Here is a 15,732-nt window from a genome sequence, read left to right as displayed (position 1 = left end):
TTAATTTATTTTAAGTTAACAAACACCATCAATGTTGCTGCTTCATGTTAATGTTTGAAGGCGGGCAAAGTGAATAAGCATCCCTGAATGCAGCAATTAGCACAGACATGAAGTCGGCCGTCATGTGAAGTATCCAATCCATGAACTTAAACAACAAATCTATTTTATGGTTCTAAAAAAGATGAAGCGGTGATTGTTCAGATGACTGGAGCTGCTGCCGAGTAACGACCCGCCCACGCCCGTCATTAACACTAGTAATAAAGTACCACAACTTACAAAGAAAGTTGAGACCATGAGGTTTAAAAAATTCCATAGATTGTTTAATACAACATACCATATTCTTGACAATTGAACATCAACAAAATCTTGTTAATTAAAAAAAAGAAAATCTGCATATTACCTTTATTGCACAGAACAATTTTTTATGTATTTACCATATATTTATTTTTAGTGCCTTTTTTTTGTAAAAAGTTGGCTTGGACTGTACATGGTCAACGTCGTCCAAGGTCAAACTAATTAAAAAAGAACCAAAAGGAAAAATAAAAACAGTATCCCCGGATCACTTGGGACCAATAAAGGCTAGGTACATTTAGCCACACTTTGAACGATGAGAGCATTCATAATCAGCGAGAGGGAAAATCGGGACCGTTATCCAGTTTTTTTTTTCTTTTATGTAAAACAGATTACACCAAAGCTGCTTCAGACTGTTCCACGGGTGAAACCATCTGTCACCCCTCCCTTTCTGCGCGTTCCATCCGTACTTCTGTGCGATATTGTCCGTCATAAATAACTTAACATTTATTCTCACACGCGTCTGCGGAGACCAGCTGTCCACTGCTGGGGAGGGTGAGGCCGTAACCTCCGACATTTTACGCAGGATAGCGTCAGTTCCGTTCCCCCTCCGAAAGAAATCGGATATTTTGGGACAACTGATCCAGGATAGACATGTTTCAATGGCTGGACTGTGGGAGAGTCTGGGCTAAAAATGAACCGTTAATAAGACAATCCAGAAAAATAACAATGACAGACATATTCTACAGCTTGAGGAGCACATTATATTCAAAAATATGATGAATCAACAACTTTTGTGAAGGGCAGAACATCATTCTAACCGATGGAATCGCTTCGAGTTAAATGCTAACAGTGCCAGGGTTCCTACGCCAGCTGTTTTGTTGCTTCTGCCTGACTGTAAAATCTGTGGCGATTACAGACCTATTCTTTTTACAGCGCCCCCAGAGTGTGCCCCAGTGTCTGGGTTCAATATGAAGCCTCACAATCAGGCTTTTCTGCTACTTTTGGAACACTACCTATTACCTTTGCTTCTACCAAAAGTGCAACTGCTCTTAAATAACCAGAAAGATGTCTTTCACAACACATCTATCTCCACTTTCTGTTAAGCACCACTCCTCACCAGGGTCATGGGGGGTGCTGGACGAGTCGCCATTGCAGAACACACAAGCCATTCACATGCTAATGAGGCAAATTTCAAGTCTCCTAATGGGAAAGTTTTTGGACTGTAGGGGGAACCAGAGAACAACTGTTTTTGAGGATTACTCTGCTAATGTATTGAGGTTCTTCTGAAACATCCAAACTAACAGAATGAGGAACTACAGGATTCTAGAATTGGACCCTACACTGTGTCTTTGAGCTAATTTCCAGGGTTTATTGTTTTCAGGGCACAGATATACATTTGTTCAATGACAGAAAAGCATCACTGTAGGAAAAGAGACAACAACATGTGCTAATGTACATGGAATGTAGAAATGTGCTCATCAACCCATACATATCTCATTTACAAGCTGTCACCCGCCCTTGGAAAACATTAAGCGTCACAGAGAGTTTAAAAAAATACAGTCAGAATGGTTGAAAGGTGATGTGCCGGTCGTGCTCCCGCTGCTCCGAGCACATTTTTTCTTTTAAGGTTTTGTCCACAGGTTGCTGTCAGTAGAAACTGTCTGGAGACCTGCGTGTGCTTCCGTTCCCTCTCACTTATGAAAGCGAGGAACCGCCCTCTGTACGCCAGTCAAGGTAAAACAAACAAAACAAAACAAAACAAAAACAGATTACTCTATGTTAACAGACCAGGACCCACAGGTTTTTTGAGAGGAAAGGCAATGTCTCCATTTCCATTTTTCAGCATTTCCCGTTCCGTCAAACCCCGCTCCTCTAAATCATCTTCATGTTGAACTTGCGAGGAGCGTCCGCTGCGCTGCTGCTCATGCCAGCGTCCGATTTCCGCGGCACGTACTCTATCTCAATGTTGTGCTTCGTGTTTCCTTTGCCCCTGCTCCAAAGGAAAAGCAGCACCAAGCAAAAGAGGACGACACCCAGGAAGGAAATGAAGCCCATCGTGGTCGCGATGATCAGTGTCTTTATGTCAAAGGGGAAGGGGGCATTGTCTCTTGTACCATTAGCACCAGTTTCTATGGGCTGGTTGGAGATGAAGGCAAAAGTCTTGTTCGGTTGGTGCGGCCAGTCGGGTGAGTAGCTGTGAATGTGCAGGTGAGCGAGGGAGGTGTCATTCCCTCCCGCGTTACTAGCTACACACATATATGTGCCGTTGTCTTGAATCTGAGCATAGCGCACCTCAAGGGTACCATCTGGCAACACTGAAATCCTGCCGATCGTCTTGGTGGTGATGAACTTTTTCTGTGGGGAGAGCCACATTATCACGGGAGCAGGGTCGCCGTCTGCTTGGCAAGCAAAGTGAACAATGGCCCCCTCGTCTACGAACTTCTGCTGGGGTTTGCGATCCCTGATTCGAGACTTGCGGCACGTGAAGTAGTTTGGCTGCAGGACGTCGGGGAAGTCTTTGAACTCTTTGCCTTGGACGAACTCAGGGGAGGCACAGGTGGGCTGGTGCTTGTTGAAATTCAGCCTCCAGCGCCGCCTGAACACCCACAGCAGTCTGCAGTCGCAGGCCAGGGGGTTGTCGTACAAGGCCAGGGTCTCTAAGTTGCCAACTGAGTGGAAAGCGGACTCCTCCAAAGTGGTCAGAGAGTTTCCAGTCACGTTTAGGATTTTCAGGTAGTTTAGACCACGGAAAGAGTAGGGCTCAATCATGGACAGTCTGCCGCCTACCAGGTGAAATTCCTGCAGACGCAGCAGATCGTGGAGCTTATTCCCCTCAATGGTGTGGATGGGATTATAGGAGAGATTGAGGAAGCGTAAATAAACCAGGTGCCTCAAGGCAACATAAGGAATAGTGGTCAGGTTAGCGTTAGCAATGGTCAGGGAGGTTAGGTTTAATCCATAAAGGCAATTGGGGGTCATCGTATCCAGATACGGCCAATTGGCTATTTCCAACACTTTCAGCCGATAGAGCCGTTTGAAGGAGTAATCCCGGATGACGTTGATATTGAGATGGCGGAGCCTGAGCGTGATCAAACCGTGCAGATGTGTAAACGCCTCTGTCGGCACCGTGGACAAGTTGCACTTCTCAAGACTCAGGTGCTCAAGGCTGCTCAGGCCGTGAAAAGCCCGGTGGGAGATGAAAACCAGGTCGTTATCGCCCACTTCTAGAGAACGGAGGTTGTACAGATCCTGGAACATATAGTCCAGCAGAATGACGATCTTGTTCTCACTGATGTCCAGCTGCGTGAGGTTGCTCAGGCCCGTGAACACGCCGAGCTGGATCAACTTGAGCTTGTTGCTACGCAAGCCTAATGTCCGCAAGCCGTAAAGGTTGTTGAACGCTCCGGGTTCAATGGTGGAGATGGTGTTTTCACTCAGCTCCAGGTGCTCCAGGTTGGGAAAGGCGGCAAACTCATCCGGGTTGATGGTTCTGATACGGTTCTTGCTGAGGTCCAGCAGCTTGGTTTCCGCAGGAATTCCCTCGGGAACTGTCATCAGCTTTTTCCGGTGGCACATCACAGAGCGCTCTTGAACATTGCATTCGCAGCGGGATGGGCAGCCTGTGGCGGAACCAGACAGCACGGTGCCGAGCAACAGGATCAGGATGGGCTGCCAGCAAGCCACCAGGTAGCTGTGCCCAGTTGCTTCTCCGGCCGCCATCTTACCAGTTACCTGTAGAGACACAGAGAAGAGACTGAATATAATATAATATAATATACAGTAATATAATATAATATAACATAATATAACATGAGTTATACGTGATATTTACATTTATTTATCTCTCACTCCACTTAAAAGGCTTAAGTAATTCTGAAACAACATCATCGTATCTTCTGGAGATGATCCATTATTCCGCACTACCACTCTGATATAAAGTCAATCATCAGTGGGAATTATTGTCATTTTTCACTGGAAATCTGATACATCCTTTCTTACAGATGCCAGACACACACAAACTCAGTAAACGCACCCAAAAAAAGGAAAGAAGGCAGTAAAAAGAAGGCTGGTGGCTGCAGTGATGTATGTGCTGCTGGTGACACTAAGCTCACACAATATTTTATGATTAAAAACAGGCCGAGCGCCACAAACAGTGCAAAGGCCGAGGGGCAGCGTTGTGTTTGTTCGGCTAACATCGCAATTAAAATCCAATTTTATCCTTACAGTTTTCCACAATCAAATAATCACTTACTGGATGTTGTTTAATAAAGTTTAATGCGTTTCCCCAGAAATGTTAGAATGGGAATAAAATGTACAGGCAACACTGCAGTACCACTTTATTGGCTTTAGCTTAGCATTGAATCTGTATCAGGCAGAAGTATGCTCTGTAATCTACCTCTTTTAATAAAAGGTATTAGAGTTCTATCCATCTCTGACCTCATTATTTGGAACATTTCTTCTCTGAACAGTCCTGACATCTGTTTCTCCATTTGTTTTGACACATTAAATTATGGGCTGACACCCAGCTAATAACATTTCCCGCAAGAAACAATAAAAACCTGGATATGAGAATGGCTGAAAGGGAAAGGTTTATGAGGTGGATTTACTCCACTCAATTTCTTTTGCTTTCCTACGAGGTCAAAGTTCAGGCTTGGGCTTTTATGACGCCGCGTGCAACCGAGTGACCAACCAGGACTGCGAAATGATGAAAAGACATCTGAGATCAGCGGGCCTGCAGCAGAACCTGCCTGAAGTCCTATTTAATCATCTTTTATTGCCGAAGTTCCATTGATTGACTCAGCTCTGAGTGCTGCAGGACAGAGTATCAGCGAGCTCAGACATCTCACGAGGAGCGACCTGATCACCCTCAGACCTGTCACCTTCTATCATAAACCTGCATCATATCAGATCTCACTGAGATGTTATTATGTCTGACTCTATTACTACTGATGCTGAAACCCAATCAGCCCGGTGATACAGTCATTATCCCAACGCTAACGCTTCCTCTGGTTATGGACTCCAGCAACTACATTCACACTTGTTTTTATTCCTTTGCGCACAGAAACGTAGGATGGAATGTGGTTCCTCCACAGCAGCACGTGTGATAGTTCCTTAAGTGCATTAAGATGAAACGGGAAGGGGGGGGGGGGGGGGGGGGGGGGGGGGTGCTGCTTCTTGGCCTCCACGGGCGAGCAGAAAAAGCAGTAATAACGGGAGAAGGATGTCCGTGAGCGCACATTTGCACCTAGGTTTTGCTAATGAGTCGGCGTTATCGTTTCCTCGCAGACATGTCATCTGAATTCAGTCCTTTCCAATCAGCGCTCCCCGGAACGCCCAGAGAATTCCATTAATTGAGGAGCTGCTATTCTACTCCAAACAAAAGCTGTGGCCGAGGAGAAGCGAGACAATAGGCAGTCCTCGACAAATGAGGGACCGCTGGTCCAAATCCAGTATTAACTGGATCAATGAATACTTAGATCAGTGCCTCCCCCATTACCGATCCACAGGGATCCTGAAGATGATGCTAACATAAGGAAATAGGTGGGACCCTCTCCTCTTGTTTGGGCTTTTTCACATTGGCCGTCCCACCAGAGAGAAGGCGAGCCTGATTAAATATGGAGTCAGATTTGTGGTGGCTAAACTACCACAACATGAACCTCTAATGGCTAATTGATCAAGTAGTCAATAGACTGCAACGTCTCAAATGAAGAAGCATGTACTGGGTGCGCTCATCTTCTATTCAAGAGACCCGCAAATAAATCAAACCCACTTTAATAACGGAGGAAACTGGCTCTGAAAGCGCGTTGGTTTCTGTGTTTTATCTGCGCTCTTGTACACAGTGGCAGTTCATAGCTGCGCGTGTTTTTTAGATTGTCTTTTTGAAATTCTTAAGCACCCTATTGTGAAGGGTCCCCATTATTTTCTGACTTGTAGGTACATTAGCGCGCTATCATCGCCCAAAATCTTCCGCTCTTCGGAACGTGTCTGTCTTCACAATAAGCACAATCAGAGGGTATTGTGAGGAGTTCATTCTACCTGTCACAAGACATCAGTCCTGAGCCCTGTTAAATGCCTGTAAGCTTCTTGGAAATCCATGAGATGATGCTGACGCTATCTGCAGCACCAAGTGTTAAAAGCCTTTAAAGCTCATTTCCCTGCAAACTGCTTAGTCAGCTAGTAGGCTAATCCTGCCACGACGGAACCAGCAGCAGAGTCTTATTTATTGTATTTCCACCAGTTTGACAGTCTCAAATGATTTGCAGTGAGCAGACACCAGGACCTTAATGTACATAAAGCATATTTAGAGAGAACTGCAGCTTCTACAGTTAAGTCACTAATTCTCCACCAAACAATAAACCTAATCCATAAAAATAGAATTATTTACAATTTAAGTATGAATCCGTGTGTGCAGGCTTACAAACCCAAATAATTATCTCCAACTTCAAGATTTCCCTTGAATACTTTAACATCATTCATTTACAGGATCGGCTTAAATTTGGGGGTTACACCATCAGATATTTAGCTACTTTTTTCCTTAAATCCAGCTTAAACAGGCAGAAATTGCCTTCAGGTCACACAGTAAGTTCGCCGCCCCGCCGCTATAATGGTGTTTCTTTGAATTTGAAGACAAAGGTTACCCTTGTGTCATTGCGATGCTAAGCTGCCTGTTGGGATAGCTGGAGAGAGGCGAGCCTGTGAAATGGCAGGGTTTAAGCATAAGCCGACGCCCGACAGATGGACGGCCAAGGCCTAATCCAGGGGAAGAATCTGTTAGGTGCATCAAGGTTAAGAATTCCCGCAGTGTCCAGCTGCTGTCCTCATAAAAGCTGTCTACATGCTCAAGGAGTTTGGGAATAATGAAGATACCGAGCACCGTACACAGATGATATCGGACGAGCGCGGACATTTATAGTCAAATAAAGCTAGCAAACATTTTGGCCTAAAGTTTGGAGGGAATTCTATGGTTGGTGGTCCAAGGATATGCTTTGTTCTTCCTGTGCGAGAGGTGCAAGGTTCACATCCCGGCTGAGCCCGAGTTTTCATGCTGTTTATGTTGTCCTTCTAGCTGGTATCTGAATTTACTGTATAATATGTGAAAACACAATTCTGTTGTTAAGCAACCACTTCAACTTTGATGAAACATTAATTAAACGTTAATGAATAAACTTCCAATTGCCAAGAAATGCAACATCTGGCTTTGATCATTGTGAGTTCTTTGATGCCTCATTGGCCCGGTCAAGCACTATAGCATGAAAATGACGTATCCACACAAGCAAGTTCACCAAAAAGAGGGTAAATATGAATGTGTGTGTGCTTTTTGAAAGAGGACGTCATGATAATAAAGCAATGATGAATAAAACGGTATTTTGATTTTATTTCCCCTTTGATTTACTGTCTAAAAAAGGATCTGACAAGCTCGAACAAAGCTGCAAGTCTAAACAGTTGCAGTGGCGCAGCATTTGTAGATTTAGCCAAATCTTACAACGCTAACATATCAGAAGTAACAGGTGTTACCGCGTGGATCAGCATTTACAATAACAAAGCCGAAGCAAGAAGAGAGGCAATGATGAGGAAACATGTGAAACACGCGTACACATGTAGGATAATGTCGGGGCAACGGGCCATTTCATGTATTTGGAAACAGGAAGAGGATAAAAGCGGAAATTCTGGAGCATTAAAGGAACGCTGCTGAAATGACTGTTCATTTCTTTTCCCTCCAGGCTGAGAGACGATCCCCCCCCCCCCAGACCAGGGTGCTGGCCCCTTTTAGAAATCGTATACACGCTTGCGTTGTCCCATTCATCCATGGGTGGGCGGAAAACTTTGTGACACAGCCCTCTGGACACAATCGTGTCACCAGGGCGCACAGCTGCACGCCGAGCCTCCTCCGAGGAGCCGGGAATGCAGAGGGACGGAGGGGTGGAAAAAGATTGCAGACCTGGAGAAATTGAGCATTACCAGGTGGGCTGAAGCCAAGGTTGAGTCTAACAGGACCCCCAGAGCTGCCCTCTGACCGCCTGCCTGCAACAGCAGGACCAGGATCATATTTTCATTTCTTTTCTTCTTTTTTTTTTTAAAAAAGGAAATGTTCCAGAAAACAGTGTTGTGTGATCACAAATACTGTAACAATGAAAAATGATAAGACGCTGGTCCCAAAACATAATGATGTGAAACAACCACAGAAGGAACAAAAAAAAAAACCCTGTAATACACAATTCAAAATGTGATTCATCACACGGGAGTGACAAGCATTAGCATATAGACGGTGGAAAAAGGCTGCTTTCCTCCCCCACCGTTGCAAGAAAATACATTTCTGCTCTGGACTGTTTGTCAGGCACATTTATGGAACAAATAATTGAAAGAAATTAGGCCTAACTGGGTTACGCTGGAGCATAATTATGCTAATATTTAGGGTAAAAAAAACACAAACCAAAAACATTCAGCTGCTCACATCTCTGCCGGATAAATGAGCTTATTAAAGGTTATTTTAAAATTAATTGTTCATGGTGCTCGAGCTCCACTTCAGATCTTCGGGACACAGAGAAGTCCCTCAGGCTGTGTTGACATTTCGACAAAAGCGGAGTCCCTTCCAAAAACGTCTCCTTCCCCGTTGTTGGTTCGCTCGTAATTGTTCATAAAAGGGACCAGAGAGAGGGAGCTAATATTTTGTCTTTTATGAGCCAAAAGTGGGCTTTTTTTTTAGATCTGGAGGAGTCATTTTCTTCCTGGGTTCTACTCAAAATGGCCTTGAAATCACGTTGAATTCATTTTTAACAATTATTGGACGCACGGCGTTGGTTCCTACGCTGCGACATTCACACACAGCTGTTGAGAACCCGACCGTTGTCATAAAGAAGATTTAGTGAATTCATGACCCCGGCGCTATAAAACGGGACCATAAATCCCAGTATGGAGATCATTCACGCACATCTTCAATCCAGCTGAAGCTTCCCTGCCTCAAAGTGGGCACCTGGGATCAGCGGCGCCCCTTCAATGTCAGCCCAGAGCTGGAATTTCCTCCCTCTGTTATAATTAAACGCATCACTTATCCACATTACATCCAACACCGGGCTGTTTGACCCCACAGAGATCTTGACCCATCACCAAACTCTTAATTTGAAGGAAATCTCTTTCACCTCCGTTCAAGGGTGGAAGAAAAATGGAAGTTCTGCGGGATGAGCCTGAACATATTGCTCTTTTCTGCCTTTCGTTGAATACGTTTTTCCCTGATATGCAGTGAAAAGGTTTGACATCTGCCTAGAATGCGTGTGTCTCCTCTGGCGGGGTTGGGGTGTGTGTGTGTGGGGGGGGGGGCTGCTTGTTTTGGCTGATGTCACTTCATGAAACATCCATTATATCAGCTTACCCATATGCATCCGTAGGATGCGCCATAATACGCTGCTACACTGACTCCTCAAATAGGGGAACGGCGCCTTCACCATGAATAATTCAGGCTACGTCTTATTGGCAACGAGGACATGTGATGGGGGCCCGGCGCGGGACGGCTCAGAGCCACATCGGCTTTAACTCTGACTGGCATCTGCAGGCTTTTCTCCCAGCGCGACGTTGAAAACGTCCCCTTCGCTCAGCTTTTCCCCCAGCTCACTGTGAGGCATTTAAAGAGAAACGAGCTGTAATTAGCCGATGGCCAAGTGACCCCAATGCACACTAATGCACCCGGACTGGACACTGGAGGACGCCGCTGCGGGTTCTGGCGAAGAGCAGGGCAGACGCCGCGGCCCGTTGGACAAGGACCGCTGTGTGGATGTTGTCACACACTAGCAGACGGTGGGCCGGTCTTCCTGGAAGGACTCGGATCAATGGAGCGGAGATCAAAATTAGCAGAAGACGTGTGAGGCGAGGACAGAGGAGGACACGCGGAGATGAGAGGACACGTCCCTGGGAGGACCATCGGTTCTAAATGATCCTAGCCTCAGTCCTGGAAGGTTACTGGGAAGAGTGCAGCTTCCTTAAATAAAGCAGTTACCACGTCACAGGTCTCCCACAGCCGTGCACGCCCCTCCCACAGCCGTGCACGCCCCTCCCACAGCCGTGCACCCCTCTGCGGGCTCCATTTTACGGCTTCACAGCTAAACCACGAACAAAAAGGACAGAAACAAACATCAGCCTTGAGTTATTTTCACTGCACTTCCTGAAACCGGCATAGTTCCTTTTGTGTGTGTGTGTGTGTGTGTGTGTGTGCGCGCGCGTGCGTGTGTGTGTGTGTGTGAGTGTGTGTGTGTGTGTGTAAAGGTGAACCTGATTCTGAAAGTGATTTGCAGATTTTTAAGGCTTTTCGGTGCAACGGCCTCTTCAGAAGGACGTCAAATTGCAACGTTTCATCCACAAATCACATATTTTAAATCCAAATAACAAAGTCTTTGATTTGTCTCTCCATGATTTAAGGCTGAACCCTCCCCACACCCCCCCACCCCTCATCCCCCCACTCTCTCTCTCTCTGGAGTCACAACAAGTCCATAAAAAGAAGAAGAAGAGCGCATGAGCGAGGCTCCGGGCAGATCGTGTGTTTATGCTCGTCGACGCTGCAGTGGCTGAAGAGACAAAAGGTCCTTCTGAACACTTAGTTTCCCATCTGCAGCCAAACGCTGATGCCTTCGCCACGTCTTCGCACGACCGGGGTCACGACCTCCAGCTGAGTGAGCCCGGATCGCTCACGGCCTCTGAGACTATTCATCACCTGACAATGTTACATTGACGTGATTTTAAAGATTATTGATTCGACTGACATTTAGGTGACAACAATTGACAGGAAGCAGCGCTGATATTAATTTATTATATCTGCTGAACGTTGGGGTTCCGTCAACCAATCAGGACGTTTCTGCTACCTCTGAGCCTCTAAACTTGCTTAAATCTCCTTCCTGTCACACGATTCATTCCGATTTCCCTCATTTCCACCAGTTTACTGTAAAAACGACCTACATCTGCATTATTTTCTCCTCTGTGCACTATAGAAGGTGGAGCGGGCCACCATGGCTCCAGTGCAAAGATAAGGGCGCTTAATCCATGTCCTCTGAGAGATCGCCCAGAAAGATGGAGTGTTAATTAGCCAGATAAACCCCCACGTAATAACTCTATTGATAGAGACGGGGGAATGAGAGCTAAATGGGGGAGAAGAAACAAAGAAGGCTGTACGTAAAATGGCTGAGCTGCGTTTGGGAGGCAACAAAATGACTGCGGGTGGGGGGGGGGGCTGATCAATCCACCCTCACTGTCAGCTCCAGCAAGGCATCATTGTCTCATCTCTCCACCTGCTCCGAAGTCTCTGGTAAGAAGCTTAAAGAAAAAAACGCTGACCTTCATATAATCAAAGATTATGTGGAGGGAAAACAACAACAGTTTTAGAAATGCTTAAGCAATAGCACTCATGGGATGTTTGAGCAATTAAAAGCAAAATTACTCGTCTAAGCCGTCCTTGTATCTCGCCATTTGTTATCTCTGCCTCTCCGCAGCACGAGGAGAGGTCACATAGACGCCGAAAAGACGAGACTCGAGTGCTATGAGCGCCGCTAATCCTACAAAAAACAGCACATCTCTTAAAGAAAGCGATCCAGGGTCTTTGAACGCCACACTGATCAATGACAAGGTCAACCAATATGCTAACACAAGATGGTTTTGGGTTTAGCACAGATGCACAAACTCTACCGCCTACGGAAGCTAGCGCAGGGGGAAAAATTCGCAAACCGCTCCGGGGCAACGCTCATCAAATAGACTTCTTCAGTTCTCGGGTCTTAATTAAACACAATCGCCATGTTTGACGCCTTTGTTCCGATCCCGAGTTGACTGGCAGGTGATATTCTTGCGGACACACATTTTAGGATTTCGCCTTTGTGGTCTTGTCTTGTTAGTGGCGTTGTCATGTAATTCGACAATGTGTGACATTTACGGGGGAGATGAAAGCCAGCAGTGGGAAAAAAAACCCAAAAAATGCTAAAAAAGGAGGCAGCAAAATAAAAGGTTTTCTGATTTTTCTTCTTCTGTCTGTCAGTGTACATAAAAAACACATGGATTTAAGTTTTAGCGTGGTTGCTAGCCTTGAAAGCAGCTCTCCCGAGGTGATCGGGTATTGAACCTCTGCTGTTGTTATCTGCTGAGTTCTCGTGACAATTGTGTCTCAAGAAACAGCAAGTAAATAAAAACACCGCAGCTTTTTCACACATTACTGCCAACATGGCAGCAGCAGGCACACAAAAAGGCACAAGCTGTGAATTATTTATCCAGCATTTGCATATCTTCCATAGGTTCAGGACCAGGGTGAGGGTGGCGAGCGTTACAGAGGGAGATTACTCCCGAGGGTTTCCTCACACAGCGCTTCACTTATCGTAAACAAGATTCTAATGCCCACTTAAAGGTGGAGGATTTACGTACAACCAGGTGGAGAAAATCGTTTCCCACCTTATAACCAGTAACGATTGCAACCCGGTGTCCCCGGATCCGCCTCGCTGCCCCCGCTTTGAGGTTCTCACAGGTTCCTGAGCCACTTTGCACTTCCGTAGCAGGGTGTTACTCGCCAGCGTTCACCGGGGTCAAATGCCATTTCATTTTCTCGCCTTTGATCACGCCTGGCTCCTTCATCAGCCCCAGCCTGCCCGCTCTACCGCGGTCGCCGCCGTCTAGTTGGGGAAACGGCCGCCCCAAGATTCCAGATTGATCGACCCGCTTGTGTCGTAAACTCGGAGCCTTGATCTGCTTTTAGTCAGGGCAGAGTCAAAGGAATCCGCAGATTATCAACAAATGACGGCTAAAACTGAGTGATTGGAGGTTTTTATTTCACCTCTGCGTGTGACCAAGCCAGTTTCTCAATGGTGACCACGTCTACTCAAGGTTATTAGCGGGCTATTAGCCATCCAGGTTCCTTGCTGCTCACCAAATGAGAACCTTGTCACGCGGCCACTTTCTCCCCGACATCCTCTCGGTTCTCCGTTTGCAGGTCATTTATAACCGTGACGAAGAACACGCTCTGCTCCTGTTGGCTTCAGGAAGACAAAGAAATCCCCCACAGTTTTAGATGGGAGAGCTTGTTTGATTGGTCGTTGAAGGTTCTGAACTCACCAGAACACATTAAACCAGAGGTTCCTTTTTTCCCTCATTATTATTTCTAAGATAAAGACCTAATCCAGAAGATAAACCGGGTACGGCATCTTCTCATGGTTCTTCTCATGGAGGAAGTGTTAGCAATTAGCATAAGCAACTGGCCCTTGTACTCCAGAGTAAGATGATGGCGTTAAAGAAAACATGATTATCTGAACAGACAATCAGCAGACAAGAAGCAACTAATTGTATATGATGGGCGAGGAGATAACGAGCGCGGGGCGCAGGAAGATCCCTGGCTGATGTACATATTAGCCGTCACTGTAGCACCACGGTGGAATTCTGCAGGATATTTAACATATTTGCTTGGAGCACCTGCTCGCTCCGGCTAGCTCAGACCGCCCGTTCTGCATCTAAAGACTGATCTCCTTCGACCTTCGGATCTCGCCGCGCCGCTTCATCCGCTGTTGACCGAGCGAGGTCGCGCGCTAACGCGAAGCACCGCCCCACTTATGGAAATCATCACAGGTGGAGATGCTGTGGTGCTGTCTCGTCAACGAACGCTGGCGTTTTCTAAATGGATGCTTTCAGGCAAACAGATGCAACGTGTCGTGTATCTGCTGAACAATAGCAATCATCCCACCATTCAGGCGATTATTAATGCAGGCACCAGTATCACGCGGGACAACAGCAGACGGGCTTTTCTCTCCGTCAGAGATTGAATCGTAAACAACAAAAGGTAGCGCCGCTGCTATTTTTGCACCCAATCAAGCCTGAACCAGAACTAACACTCATGAATTTTATATACGTTACCAAAGGAAAACCAGAAGCATTTGGACCATCGATTTATTGAAAATCAGAAATGGAGCTTTTGTGCTTCTCAAAGCCTCCAGTTTGACACCACCCACTCAACAGACGGAACCTCCTGATAGAACATCTACAGCCTGCAAACATTGAGCTGAAAGGTGGACGCGTGGGGCACGAGTGCAGATGCTGCCCGATCCCTTCACTGATACCCCCCCTCCCCCAACCCTCGTTAGAGGTCTCTGCAAGGACAGCGACACTTGACCTGAGATTTGTCCGTCATCAACACCTCCCATCTAATGAGGCGCTCCTGCGAGGGCCCGCGGGCGGGTCACGCCGGCCTTTGCATTTTGATTAGAATGTTTAAAGTAACCGTTCTAATCAACCAAGATTTCAGCGGATTAGAAAGAAATATTCATTCATTTGAACTTAATTTGCATCGATTGCTTTCTTCCAATAATGGGGGCTGACGTGAGGCTTTCGGCTGTGTTTAAAGACCCATCGATGGTCCAGCGGTAACGGAGAAACACACGGTAACATGAGCAGAACCTTATATATATCCTCCTCCAGGAAGTCAGCCTTGGAGATAAGATTTCACTCACTGAATGTTTGTTAGCTTTGATTCCGCCCCCGTGTGTGTGTGTGTGTGTGCCCTCTCCTCTCTGCCCTCAACTGACTTGAGTGCAGACACCTGTAATTAAAGGTGGAAATGCCGTGGGTATAAAAGCTGCAGACCAGTGCCCAGCTGTTGTTCTGCTGCTGCTGTGTGTGTGTGTGTGTGTGTGTGTGTGTGTGTGGTGTGTGTGTGTGTGTGTGTGATGGGCATGGCCTTCCATTACCGGCTGTGTGTTATTTGGCCCAGCTAACGGGAGTGTGTCCCAGGAATGAGGCACCTCCATTGCTCTGGTGGTTGGTTGGTTCTTCTGTGATCAACTCCAGGAGGTGTTTTCTTAAACACGTGTCCCGCGCTGACACAAGCTTGACGCTTGCATCAATACGCCAACACTAAAGAAGCCTGATTAAGGCCTCTTTGGTCTCCAGAGACCGCATCGACTCAGCAAAGGTCATTTTCCTGACACCTAGAGCCCACCAGTAACATCGGAGACGCAGGTTAACTCGGCCTAGGCTCAACCTGAAGGATCCCATCTGTGCGACGACGTGTCACAGACCAGCTGCTGTCTGGAAATGTTGCACTCGGAGGCAGAAAGGATTAGCTAGTTGCGAGAGCAACCACCAAGGATGACGGTGTGGCATGAATGAGCAACACGCCACCTTCTGGCCTCGGTGCATGGCGCCGCTGTGGCCCTGTAAAAACAACATAATTGCCGTCCCGGGTGAAAACCGTCATCAGTGCTACGGCTTTATTATGCAGGCATCACAACTGGGAGCTAATAAACACCCTGTCGATGCAGGAGGTGTCGGCTTTACACCCAGGATCTGCGTCTCCAGGAGACAGGCGCACGTCACGGCGCCGCTCGCCGACGCTGCCGGTCAACTAGCGGGTTGCGAGCGTGATAAGTCACCACCCACGCCGTCCCGACCGCTGCTCTGCCCTCGGCCTGCTGATAAATCTGCGGCGTGGCC

At 46.8% G+C, this 15,732-nt stretch overlaps 1 protein-coding gene across 3 annotated transcripts in view; it reads right to left on the bottom strand.

Moving 5' to 3' along the window:
• Window positions 1–298: 298 nt before the first annotated feature.
• Window positions 299–15,732, bottom strand: part of lingo1a (leucine rich repeat and Ig domain containing 1a) — a 63,859-nt gene continuing 48,425 nt past the window's right edge. For all 3 annotated transcript variants that reach the window (XM_057052238.1, XM_057052237.1, XM_057052239.1), the window contains one exon: window positions 299–4,026. In XM_057052238.1, the coding sequence (XP_056908218.1) occupies window positions 2,167–4,014 (1,848 nt within the window). In that variant the 5' untranslated portion in view covers window positions 4,015–4,026 and the 3' untranslated portion in view covers window positions 299–2,166. The remainder of the gene's footprint in view (window positions 4,027–15,732) is intronic.

This window comes from Takifugu flavidus, chromosome 13 (genome assembly GCF_003711565.1).
Source record: "Takifugu flavidus isolate HTHZ2018 chromosome 13, ASM371156v2, whole genome shotgun sequence".
NCBI classification, from domain to species: Eukaryota; Metazoa; Chordata; class Actinopteri; order Tetraodontiformes; family Tetraodontidae; genus Takifugu; species Takifugu flavidus.
The sequence above is the reverse complement of the archived record's forward strand: the minus strand, read 5'-3'. Positions and strand labels throughout refer to the sequence as shown.